The 12,909-nt window shown below is 47.5% G+C and overlaps 1 protein-coding gene across 3 annotated transcripts in view; it reads right to left on the reverse strand.

Moving 5' to 3' along the window:
* The window catches only part of LOC141097871 (solute carrier family 2, facilitated glucose transporter member 5-like), a 65,754-nt gene that overhangs the window by 24,528 nt on the left and 28,317 nt on the right, over window positions 1-12,909 (reverse strand). For all 3 annotated transcript variants that reach the window (XM_073585364.1, XM_073585363.1, XM_073585365.1), the window contains 3 exons: window positions 12,074-12,226; window positions 11,796-11,921; window positions 11,244-11,431 (listed from right to left, as the gene is read on the reverse strand). In XM_073585364.1, the coding sequence (XP_073441465.1) occupies window positions 11,244-11,431; window positions 11,796-11,921; window positions 12,074-12,226 (467 nt within the window). The remainder of the gene's footprint in view (window positions 1-11,243; window positions 11,432-11,795; window positions 11,922-12,073; window positions 12,227-12,909) is intronic.

A 12,909-nucleotide genomic window follows, 5' to 3' on the forward strand; every position in this document is an offset into this window, starting at 1 on the left:
GCTGATCCACCACAATATAGCCTCCCCTTGCACTGCACACACAGTGACTGGTGTGTTGTACAGGCAAAATCGCTAGCAGCAGAAGCAGTTTTTTTTTCTTCTTCCCTGCCTAACGCTCTCCCTACAGAATCAGCAGCAGCAACCTCTCCCTATGCTAAGATCGGCAGAAGTAAGATGGCGGTCGGCGTGCACGCCCTTTTATACGCCCTGTGACGCCCACCAAAGCAAGCCAATCACTTGCATGCCCTTCTGAAAGATGGTGGTGACCCCTGCCTATGTCATCACGTTGCCCACAGTGTCCGTGGATCCTGATTGGCTGAAAAAGAGCGCAAAACAAACTTTTGAAACGCAACTTTGGCGTGTAAGTCGCCGACCTCGTGGCCGACCTCATCCTAGGGTCGGGTTTCGTTTCATGAAACCCGACTTTGCCAAAAGTCGGCGACTTTTGAAATTTTTTGACCCGTTTCGCTCAACTCTAACACTAAGGCAATTGGACCCTGGGCAAAGAAGGACTCCAAGTGCCATGGAGCCCAGAATTTGTTTCGGTTCACTGTGCACTGGCACCCAAGACATTTTAGCACCATCAGTTGCATAGGAATTTGTTCAGACATGGTACTCCAGTATAATAAGATGACTGCTGGAGATGCTGTTTGGTCACTGCTTTTTGGCGTTATATAAGCACTGTCTGGCGTATTTCCTTTGGTGCCATACTGTATATTATGGTTGATTGCACACTGTACTGTATAATGCCAAAAGACTGTACAACATTGGGAGGATCAAACTGGCCTCATTAGACAATCATCTAGTTTTTTTACCGTTGGTAGCAAGTCCCTGACCCAAGGTGGGAAGTATGTTGGTGCCGACCAGTACCTGGAAGGGCTTTCTTTATTTTTGCAGATGGTTGGGGGCAGCACAAAATACCACCACAGGCTGCATATTGCTCCTGGGACGCAGGCCGTGCACCCCTGACGTACAGGGTTAAGCCTTTCTATGCTGAATGCTGAAGCCTATAATTGTATGTTTGCAGTAATTCTGTAGGTGTCCTTTTTAATTCAATCCATAGGTGAACACTTTACTTTTCACAATGATAATGCAGTTCCTCCAATACACATATGATAGGAAAACAAATTACTGTACAATCCACTTACACTGTTGAGAATTCTGCCTATCCCAAATATCTGCATTTCAACAGCAGTCCTTCTATCATTTGTCTAATGCCACGTTTACACGTTCAGTATTTTACCTCAGTATTTATAAGCCAAAACCAGGGGTGGGTGAAAAATACAGAAGGGGTGACGTGTTTCTGTTATACTTTTCCTCTGATTGTTCCACTCCTGGCTTACAGAAACTGGTGTGAAATACTGACCACAAACTGAATGTGTGAACAAGGCCTAAGGGGGGACATTTCTCCTTGTGGAGGGTGTAAGGTGACTTAAAGGCCATACAGTGCTCCTCCGGTAAATTAAATATCCTCTTCAAAGAGGAAGAGAACTTGAACTGTAGTGCCACTTAACGGAAGTAGCAATCCTAAAAGTCAATATTGACCCGTTAACGAGTTTTGGTGCATGTTTTAGGATAAGAAGTAGCGAAGGGCGGACCGGTGGAAGTTTGGGTTCTGGTACCTGACCTGTACTTTTTAGAAACAGCACCCGAACACCATTGAAAATAATGGTTTCCTGCTAAGAAAAGAAAAAAAAAATGTCTCTCAAGTTTCTCCTTGTGGACAGAGCCGAGCTGGTGCAGGGAGACTTATAGGCCATGCAATGCCCTCCTGGGAATTTAGATATGCAAGTGGCAAAGCTCTTTAAAGAGTGAATATTGACTGTTACGATTACTACTGTCCTCATCTTCTCTGAATAGGATACTTGCATACTCTATCATCTGTGTTATTATAAATTGGCAATTTCTTTAGCTCTCCCTGTGGTCTATGTGTGAACTGCATGTCAGTGTGATTTCACGTTAATATAATGTCTAGCATTTATTACATCTAATATATAAAGCTCAAGTGTGTGTACCCCTGCAATTCTGTCAGATAATACTCAGTTTCTTCCTGAAAATGATTGCAAACACAAATTCTTTGGTATTATTATCTTCATTTAATTTGTCTTAAATGAAAGAACACAAAAGAGAATGAAGCAAAAAGCAAAACATTGATCATTTCACACAAAACTCCAAAAATGGGCCAGACAAAAGTATTGGCACCCTCAGCCTAATACTTGGTTGCACAACCTTTAGCCAAAATAACTGCGACCAACTGCTTCCGGTAACCATCAATGAGTTTTTTACAATGCTCTCGTGGAATTTTAGACCATTCTTCTTTGGCAAACTGCTCCAGGTCCCTGATATTAGAAGGGTGCCTTCTCCAAACTGCCATTTTTAGATCTCTCCACAGGTGTTCTATGGGATTCAGGTCTGGACTCATTGCTGGCCAACTTAGAAGTCTCCAGTGTTTTCTCTCAAACCATTTTCTAGTGCTTTTTGAAGCATGTTTTGGGTCATTGTCCTGCTGGAAGACCCATGACCTCTGAGGGAGACCCAGCTTTCTCACACTGGGCCCTACATTATGCTGCAAAATTTGTTGGTAGTCTTCAGACTTCATAATGCCATGCACACGGTCAAGCTGTCCAGTGCCAGAGGCAGCAAAGCAACCCCAAAACATCAGGGAACCTCCGCCATGTTTGACTGTAGGGACCGTGCTTTTTTCTTTGAATGCCTCTTTTTTTCTCCCGTAAACTCTATGTTGATGCCTTTGCCCAAAAAGCTCTACTTTTGTCTCATCTGACCAGAGAACATTCTTCCAAAACGTTTTAGGCTTTTTCAGGTAAGTTTTGGCAAACTCCAGCCTCGCTTTTTATGTCTCGGGATAAGAAGTGGGGTCTTCTTGGGTCTCCTACCATACAGTCCCTTTTCATTCAGACGCCGACGGATAGTACGGGTTGACACTGTTGTACCCTCGGACTGCAGGGCAGCTTGAACTTGTTTGGCTGTTAGTCGAGGTTCTTTATCCAACATCCGCACAATCTTGCGTTGAAATCTCTTGTCAATTTTTCTTTTCCGTCCACATCTAGGGAGGTTAGCCACAGTGCCATGGGCTTTAAACTTCTTGATGACACTGCGCACGGTAGAAACAGGAACATTCTGGTCTTTGGAGATGGACTTGTAGCCTTCAGATTGCTCATGCTTCCTCACAATTTGGTTTCTTAAGTCCTCAGACAGTTCTTTGGTCTTCTTTCTTTTCTCCATGCTCAATGTGGTACACACAAGGACACAGGACAGAGGTTGAGTCAACTTTAATCCATGTCAACTGGCTGCAAGTGTGATTTAGTTATTGCCAACACTTGTTAGGTGCCACAGGTAAGTTACTGGTGCTGTTAATTGCACAAATTAGAGAAGCATCACATGATTTTTCGAACAGTGTCAATACTTTTGTCCACCCTCTTTTTATATTTGGTGTGGAATTATTTCCAATTTGGCTTTAGGACAATTCTTTTTGTGTTTTTTCATTTAAGGCAAATGAAATGAAGATAATAATACCAAAGAATTTGTGTTTGCAATCAATTTCAGGAAGAAACTGAGTATTATCTGACAGAATGGCAGGGGTGTCAATACTTTTGGCCACAACTGTATGTGTGTATGTCCGGGATTGGCATCCGCACCGTCGCAGCTACAGCCACAAAATTTGGCACAGTCAGACGTCTGCACCCCGAGAGCATCCTAGGCTATGTTGTGAGGCGAAATTTTAACCCCGCGCATTCCAATTCACCAAACAATTTTGCCCCTATCTACATAATGGGGAAAAAGTGTGTTTGTATCAAGCCGCGCCCCACATTATGATGTCATAATGGTTGCTATGGTGACGCTGATGTCATCATAGGTTGCAAGCCCCGCCGCTCATTATGATGTCATAATGGTTGACTATGGCATAGAGGATGTGTGATGGGTATATGGGCACTGGACTATGGGGTGGAGGATATGTATGACAGGTATATGGGCATGGGACTATGGGATGGAGGATGTGTGATGGTCATATGGGCACTGGACTATGGGATGGAGGATATGTATGACGGGTGTATGGGCACGGGACTATGGGATGGCGGATATGTATGATGGGTATATGGGCATGGGACTATGAGATGAAGGATGTGTGATGGGTTTATGGGCACTCGACTATGGGATGGCGAATATGTATGATGGGTATATGGGCATGGGACTATGGGATGGAGGATGTGTGATGGGTATATGGGCATGGGACTATGGGATGGAGGATGTGTGATGGGTATATGGGCACTCGACTATGGGATGGAGGATATGTATGATGGGCATATGGTCATGGGCCTATGGGATAGTGGATATGTATGATGGGTATATGGGCATGGGACTATGGGATGGAGGATAATTATAATTTGCTATAGCTAACCACAGTTAGTTACTATGCCCGGGCAGTGCCGGGCTCTTCAGGTAGTATTAGATAATAAACCTCTTATAAGTCATGGAACTCCAAGATGACTTCTAACGTTCTCTTATAATTCTCTACCGCTATCATTTATTAATTTACAATATGGAGTACGCTATACTTGTTAATGTGTTTTCAATAAATATAGGTTTAAAAAGGAAGAAAAAGGAAAAAAAAGGTGGAAGAGGGGCAGCATGCTGTGATGAATGATTAATTACATGGGAACATGTCCTGCATATTGAGGATATCTGCACAGAAGTAGGAAAAAGGCAGGCAAAGGTTTCTTAAACAGATCTGTCACCATATTTCACTATATAAATTGCATACATTATTAAATCAATATCGTAGACCTGAGGGGGCTGATGTGCTTGTTTTCAAATTCTATATTAAAATGTTTGTATAATTCTTAGTCAAAGTTTTTCTGCCGGATATTAAAACATGGATTTTTGTGATAAACTCGCCGTAAAATCCTTTTCTCCGAGACGGTCATTGTGGGACACAGGTACTGTGGGTGTATGCTACTGCCACTTGGAGACTGACACTAAGTGAAAAAAAGAGGTTAGCTCCTCCTCTGCCGTATACACCCTCGCCCCGATTGAGGTCGGATATCAATTTAGTGCAAAAGCAGTAGGAGAACAACAAAATCAGCCTTAATACAGGTAACCACATTTCCAGAAAAAAACACCCTAATATCAAACGAAAATGCATATTAATTAAACAAACAAGAGCCAACTTGGCTAATAGGGTGGGTGCTGTGTTCCCCAATGAGCATCTCGGAGAAAAGGATTTTACGGTGAGTTTATCACAAAAATCCATGTTTCTCCTTCGCCTCATTGGGGGACACAGGTACTGTGGAACGTCCTAAAGCAATCCCTGGGTGGAAGTTGACTCACTGAGCCAAGCTACATGCACCTCTTGTCTAAAGGTGCATCACCGCTGCTTGGAGAATCCTTCTTCCCAGGCTCGCATCCGCTGAGGCCTGAGTATGGATATTATGTTTGGCAAATGTGTGCAGGCTGGACCAGGTCGCTGCCTTGCAAACCTGTTCCATCGAAGCCTGGTGCCGAAGTGCTCAAGAGGCGCCCACTGCCCGAGTAGAGTGTGCTCTGATCCCTGCTGGAATTGGCGTGCCTCTGATGCGGTAGGACTCCTGAATAGTCAAACGAATCCACATGGCTATGGCCGATTTTGAGTCAGCAAGTCCCTTCCTGCACCCTTCGGGGAGCACGAACAGCGTGTCTGTCTGATGAAAGGGTGCCGTCCATGACACGTACCTCCGGAGGGCTCTTACCAGGTCTAACGTGTGAAGAACCTTTTCCACATGGTGCACCGGTGCTGGACAAAAAGAGGGCAAGACAATATCCTGATTAATGTGAAATGAGGAAACGACCTTCGGCAGAAAGAGAGGGGCTGGTCTGAGCACCACCTTATCCTTATGGAAAGTGAGAAACGGTGCTCGGCAGGATAGGGTCGCCTGCTCTGAGACCCGCCTGATAGAAGTTATGGCCACCAGGAACACCACTTTCCAGGAAAGGTACAATGAGACATGTTGTAGCACTTCGAATGGAGCTTCCTGCAAGACGCTTAGGACCAGATTAAGGCCCCAGGCGTCCAGGGGCGCCCAATAGGGAGGTACCAAATGGGAGACTCCATGGATGAAAGTCTTCACCTGCAAATTGGTAGCAATTCTGCACTGGAACAGGATGGATAAAGCTGATATTTGTCTCCTGAGGGAGCTTGGGGCTAACCCTGAGTCTAGGCCAGACTGGAGAAAGGCCAAGATGTTGGGGATAGAGAATCTCAGTGGAGAACAACCGCGGCATCGACACCAAGAAAAGAAAACCTTCCAGGTATGATGGTAAATACATGCTGAGGCAGGCTTCCGGGCGCTAACCATTGTAGCTACCACCTCGCGCCCAAACCCCGCCTGGGTTAGAGTCCAAGATTCAACGGCCATGCCGTCAAACACAGGGCCCCTGAGCTCGGGTGGAAGATCAGGCCCTGGGACAGTAGATCCGGGCGCTCTGGCAGTCGCCAAGGAACGTCGGAGAGCAGCTGCACTAGATCTGCGCACCACGCTCAACGGGGCAGTCTGGGGCTAGCAGAATCGCCGGAATCCCTTCTGTTTTGACCTTTTTGATGACTCTCGGAAATAGTGGTAGCGGGCGAACTAGATATGGGAGGCGAAACTGGTTCCATGGCAGAACCAGCGCATCCACAGCGACTGCCTGCGGGTCCCTGGACCGAGCGACATACGTGGGCACCTTGGCGTTCACCCTGGAAGCCATCAGGTCCACATCCGGTGTCCCCCACCATTGGCAAATCTGCTGGAAGACCTCGGGGTGTAGTGACCACTCCCCGGACGTAAGACCCTGCCGGCTGAGGAAGTCTGCCGCCCAGTTCTCCACGCCCGGGATGTGGACTGCCTATATCACCAAGTGGTTCCTCTCGGCCCAATGAAGAACATGCCCTATCTCGTGCATGGTTGCTCTGCTGTGGGTGCCCCCTTGATGATTTATGTAAGCCACCGCCGTGGCATTGTCCGATTGAATCCAGACGGGGCGGCCTGCTAGAAGGTGATGAAACTGTTGCAGAGCCAGCCGGATTGCTCGTATTTCCAACAAGTTGATCGGGAGGCATGTCTCCTGCGGGGACCACCGTCCTTGGGTCGTGTGGTGGCGAAAAACCGCTCCCCAGCCGAGGAGGCTGGCGTCGGTTGTCACCACCAACCAATTGTCTGGGGGGAAGGGTTTCCCCTGAAGCAGAGAGGAACTGGTTATCCACCACCCGAGCGACTGCCTGACTTGAGAGGACAACCGGCACCGGCGATTGAGCGTGAAAGGGTTCTTGTCCCAGGCTGACAAGAGGGCGTGCTGCAGGGGGCGAAGATGGAACTGGGCGAACGGTATCGCTTCCATTGCTGCCACCATTTTTCCTAGAATCCTCATCCCGAACCGGATGGTATGAGGGACTGGTTGGCAAAGTGTCCGGACTCCCTGCCGGAGAGCTAGAGCCTTGTCTCGAGGGAGAATTACCAACCCTCGGCAAGTGTCGAAGATCATCCCTAAAAAGGAAATTCTCTGCGCTGGCACAAGGGATGACTTCTTTGCATTGACCAACCACCCTAAGGGGGCAAGAGTATCTAGCGTAATGCTGACATTTTCCTTGCATGCCCGCATTGAAGGGCCCTTGACTAAGAGGTCGTTCAAGTAAGGCAAGATGACTAAGCCCCGAGAGTGCAGGAAGGCCATGACGACTGCCATGACCTTTGTGAACACTCTGGGGGCCGTGGCTAGCCCAAAGGGTAGCGCTGCGAACTGAAAATGTAGACCGTTGATGGTGAAGCGTAGAAACTTTGATGTGGAGGGAAAATGGGAAAATGTAGATAGGCATCCTGGATATCGATAGAGGCCAAGTATTCTCTCTGTCCCATGGTCGATCTGACTGAACGGAGAGACTCCATCCGGAAATGTCTGACCCTGATGAATTTGTTCAGGAGCTTCAGTTCCAAAACATTGTCTGACAGTCCCGTCCTTTTTGGGAACCGCGAATAGGTTGGAATAGAAGCCATGAGCTCTCTCGTGCTCCGGCACGGTGATAATGACTCCATTGCGCTGGAGCGATTCGATGGCTCCTAGCAAAGCCCTTGCCCGGGTATCCACCCTGGGAAGACGGGAAAGAAAAAACCGTCTTGGGGAGTATCTGACAAATTCTATCTTGTAACCTGAGGACACCAACTCTTTTACCCATGTGTGCGACGTTGAGCCAGACGTGGCAAAACCAGAGTAGCCTACCTTGCTGGTGTCACCTGGTAAATGCCTCGAGTCATTTGGCTGACGATCTTTGGGACCTGGATCCCCTCGACCTGGGCTGGTGAGTATGCATTCTCCCCAACGGGTTGGCTCTATATGAGACCTGCCGCTCTCTATCCTGGTTGGGGCGACCTGAAGCGGCGGAATTGGCCGCTGTGGTCCACCCGGGGTTGCGAAAGGCCTGAAAGCGTGCCTGAAACTGGTGGTGAAAAGGCGGTTTGATCTTTTGTTGAGGGAGAAAACCGCTCTTCCCTCCGGTGGAGTCAGAGATGAGCTGATCTAACTTCTCTCCGAATAGGTGGCCACACTGATAAGGTAGAGACGTCAAGGACTTCTTGGAGGTGAAATCGGCCCGCCGTGTCCTTAACCATAGAGCTCTCCTAATGGAAATTGCGTTAGCGGCAGCAGGTGACGCGCAATTGGCCGCATCCAAAGATGCATTGATTAAGTAGGCCCCAGCCATAGTGATCTGACTCGCGATCTCTGATACCTCTGCAGGTAGGTCCCTATCCTACAAGGCTTTGTTTAATGATTCTGACCAAGAGAGTGCTGACCCTGATGCCTCAAATACTGAGCGAGCCAAGCTCTCTATGAGACGATCCGTGGGATCCTTAATAGAAGAACCACTAGGTATGGATAACAGGGCTTTAGAGGCTAAGCGTGACACAGGTGCATCCACCATTGGGGATTCCGTCCATTTTTTACGGAGGTCCGGAGCAAATGGATACCTCGCTTCAAGCGCCTTCTGACCCGAGAAGCGTCTGTCCGGCTGTTCCCTGTGTCGCTGCACTATGTCCTCAAACTCTGGGTGAGTGCAAAATACTCTATGCGGCCGCTTAACCCACTTAAATGCCACCTTATGGCCTGAAGCCGAGGTGGAATCATCCTCAATCCCCAATGTTGACGGCTTCGATGAGGCTGTTCACTGTTTCACGAGACCCCGGAGTATCCAGGTCAAGGGGTTCGTCTGAGTCGAAATCTGAGGTCTGCTCGCTATTGACCACTGGTGATGGGGAGCGAGAAGCGGAACTCATGGATGCCAAGGCACCGGATGGACTGAGCGACACAGTGTGGGTTCGTTTCCCCAGGTCTTCCTGGAGTAAGAGCGGCCCCTGCAGGCCGGAGGCTCTTGTGAGGTGGAGGACCCCTCTAAGACAGGTGAGCCACTGTCCCTGCTCCTATCTGGGGCACGAAGGGACTCGATTGTCCTCGTAAGCGACGCCATGGACTGACAGTGATAGGGCCCACTCCGGGGGACTTGGTACACTGGTCCCGGTCGCAGGGGAGGCTCCTGGGTGCGTTCGGAATCGCAGGCTTTACATAATCGCTTGCTCTGCGCCCGTGGAAAAGCGGCCCGACAAGAGATGGATGCAGCGTATAGAAACGTGTGCGTCTTTGCTTTTCCGGACATGCTGAATCTGTCAGGCATCCGCACTGCAGACCGCTGGGGAGGGGGGGGGAGAAAGGAGCACCTCGTTTTTCCCATAGCGTGGCCTCTCGGGCAGCACTTACCCCATTCCTGTGCCCCCACATGTCCTGGACGTGCCGGGCGTTGCTCCAGCTTCAAGGAAGCGCACGCCACAGCTGCGGGGCGGGCCGTCGGCAGAAGAATAGCTCCAGGGGAGGTACTTCCGGCTTGCAGCCTAGCGCTGGTCCGAAGCCGGGGGCCCAATTTCTTCACCGCCCGCCCAGGCACGAGGGGCGGGCCGCCGGAAATGACGAGCGGCAAGGAGGCGGGACTTCCGCCCACGGCCTAGCTTTGGCCGAAGCCACGTGCTCGATTTATTGCATGCCCGCGACGGGGGTGAGGTGGACCCACCTCACACGGTGTCCCAGGCCGAGGCTGGACTTGCGGACCCGCCGCCGTGAGGAGAATAGGGACAGGGAGGAATTAATTAAATGGGAATAGGGACCAGGAGATAAACAAACATGTACTACAGCAAACAAAAGATCACTACTACAAGAATTCCCACTCCAACTAATCAGCTTTAGCACTCAGCACAGGAAGACGAATCTTTCACCGGCAGAGACTAAACGCCCAGAGCCACTATATATAGAAGGAGTAAATGATAAGCAGTTGCGGCTGAGAACAACCAGGTTGTATTGTCTCAGCCAGCATGGAAAGAGTCCTTAATAGTGATGAGCGAGTATGCTCGTTGTTCGGGTTTTCCCGAGCATGCTCGGGTGTTCTCCAAGTATTTGGGCGTGCTCGGAGATTTAGTTTGCATCGCCGCAGCTGCATGATTTCTGGCTGCTAGACAACCTGAATACATGTGGGTATTGCCTGTTAGTTAGGAAATCCCCACATGTATTCAGGCAGTCTAGCAGCGCAAATCATGCAGCTGTGGTGACGCAAACTAAATCTCCGAGCATGCCCAAATACTCGGAGAACACCCGAGCAAGAGCATACTCACTCACCACTAGTCCTTAACCCTCTCAGCACCAAAGTAAAGGCAACCTGTTTAAAATAGGACATGAATCACACAATCTCTAAAGACCTGTGATTACCCGATGTGACAGTCTAACTCCAGGTCTTCCAGGGGGACGTGACACCTTCGTGACAGTACATCAATCTCATCAGGTTTAAGATCTCGATTTATTACCGCATGCAGTTCATATTGTAAATACCACTGACAGATCAGCTTTATCAGCATATTAGTAGAATAAAAGGACAAATGTATTAGATCCCACCAAGGAAAAGCCTTACAAGGAGTTTGCATGTTCTCCCCAGTTTCCTCCAGGTTCCCTGGTTTCCTCCCACATTTCAAAGACATACTGATAGGGAATGTAGATTGTGAGCCCCAATGGGGACAGTGATGATGTATGTTAATTGCTGTGGAATACGATGGTGCTGTTTAAATGAGTAAAATAAATAAAATAAATCTAATTTATATAAAAGTTTTTTCTCCAGTAGGCAATGGGCTGTAAGACCAAATAAAAGACAATAAAAGCTAAAAACCACTGTAGACCCAGCTCACCGCATTAATCCCTGACAGCTGCTGTCCCATGTTCATGACGATGATAGAGATAAGTTGCCAGCGAAGCGGCCGAAAAGTGCACAGGTTCCTGACTGACAGACGTCCCTCTGCCTTCTCCGATTGGTCTTCTTGATACATTTCCTTTATTTCGTTATCTACGTCATCGCAGCCCCTCAATCGTTGAAGATCTTGGAGGAGGAAAACACCAGTCATCTTCAAGGATCCATGATATGTGCATGTCGCACGCCTCATCTATCGACAGCCCTGCGTATATGGTAGCGGAACTCAAGGACGCGGCATGATGGAGAAGCGATAGAAGATGGCTGTCTCATTAGACATGCTTAATTACGCTTCTATAACTTAAAGGGGCTTTAAACCCTTGTCTCTAGTATAAAAACAGAACAAACTGAGCTTTATTCCAGGTCTAGCATGGAGTCTCTGCCGCTACTCCCAGTGTCTGTCTTTTTGGACTCTAATTGAATTGGAAAGAATAGGCTTCATGCCACACAAAGCGATCATTTTCGGCAATTGCACGCATCATATAACACTCACCCTTCTTGGCTTCATCTTCTTTGCCTTTTTGCAGCAATGTGTATCTTGGACTTTCAGGGAAGAAGGGCAGGAGCATCAGCTGCATCGCAGCAGGGATTCCCGTCAGTGCAAGCAGTATGGGCCAACCTGCCGCAGAATCGCAGAGGATTATTGGAGAAACCAACCTATGCACAAGAGCAGATCTGCTCCTATAGCACTAATAAGCAGATAATGTAATTATCACGTGTTACAATTAGGAAACACGGCAGTAGATGTTTCCCAATTTTGGTATTTCTTACCATCTGAATTTCCAAGAATTACGCGAATTCCAAATATCTGTGCCATAAGGATACCGATAGTGATCAATAGCTGGGGCATCACACCGATAGCTCCGCGGAGATTTTTAGGGGACATCTCACCGAGGTACATTGGGACAACATTGGAGGAAAGACCTGTGACATAAGAAGCTCATCAGATATGGCAGCGATGGAAAAGACCACCCTCTATCACCCCTCTTATCTGGCGGATTCACCATTTATATGAGCGGTAGCCATAAATACTATAGCTTCCCTAGGGCAGCAATAATGTAACACTGACCAGAGCTTCCCCTGGGGATAACAGATGATATCGGAGTTGGCAAGGCATTATCATGACATACTCTGGAAAATGGATCTGCAAACAGATTACACAATACAAACTGCATACATTATTAACCCCTTAGTGACGGGGCTAATTTTTTAAATTCTGACCATTGTCAGTTTATATGGTGATAACTCTGGAACACTTCAACAAATCCCATTGATTTTGAGAATGTTTTTTCATGGCACATTATAATTTATGATAATAGTAAATTTAGGTTGATATGTTTTGTGTTTATTTATAAAAAATATCAGAAATTTGACAAAAATGTAACAAAAATAGCAATTTTCAAACTTTGAATGATTATCCCTTTAATCCAGATAGTCATTCCACACAAAACCATTAATAAATAACATTTCCCACATGTCGGCTTTACATCAACACCATTTTTAAAACGCTAATTTATTTTGCTAGCCTTTTAGGAGGTTTAAAATGTAGCAGTAATTTTTCATTTTTTCAAGGAAATTTACAAAATGTATTTTATTGAGAGACCTAT

This window comes from Dendrobates tinctorius, unplaced genomic scaffold (assembly GCF_039654945.1).
Source record: "Dendrobates tinctorius isolate UK_male_01 unplaced genomic scaffold, ASM3965494v1 ptg000086l, whole genome shotgun sequence".
NCBI classification, from domain to species: Eukaryota; Metazoa; Chordata; class Amphibia; order Anura; family Dendrobatidae; genus Dendrobates; species Dendrobates tinctorius.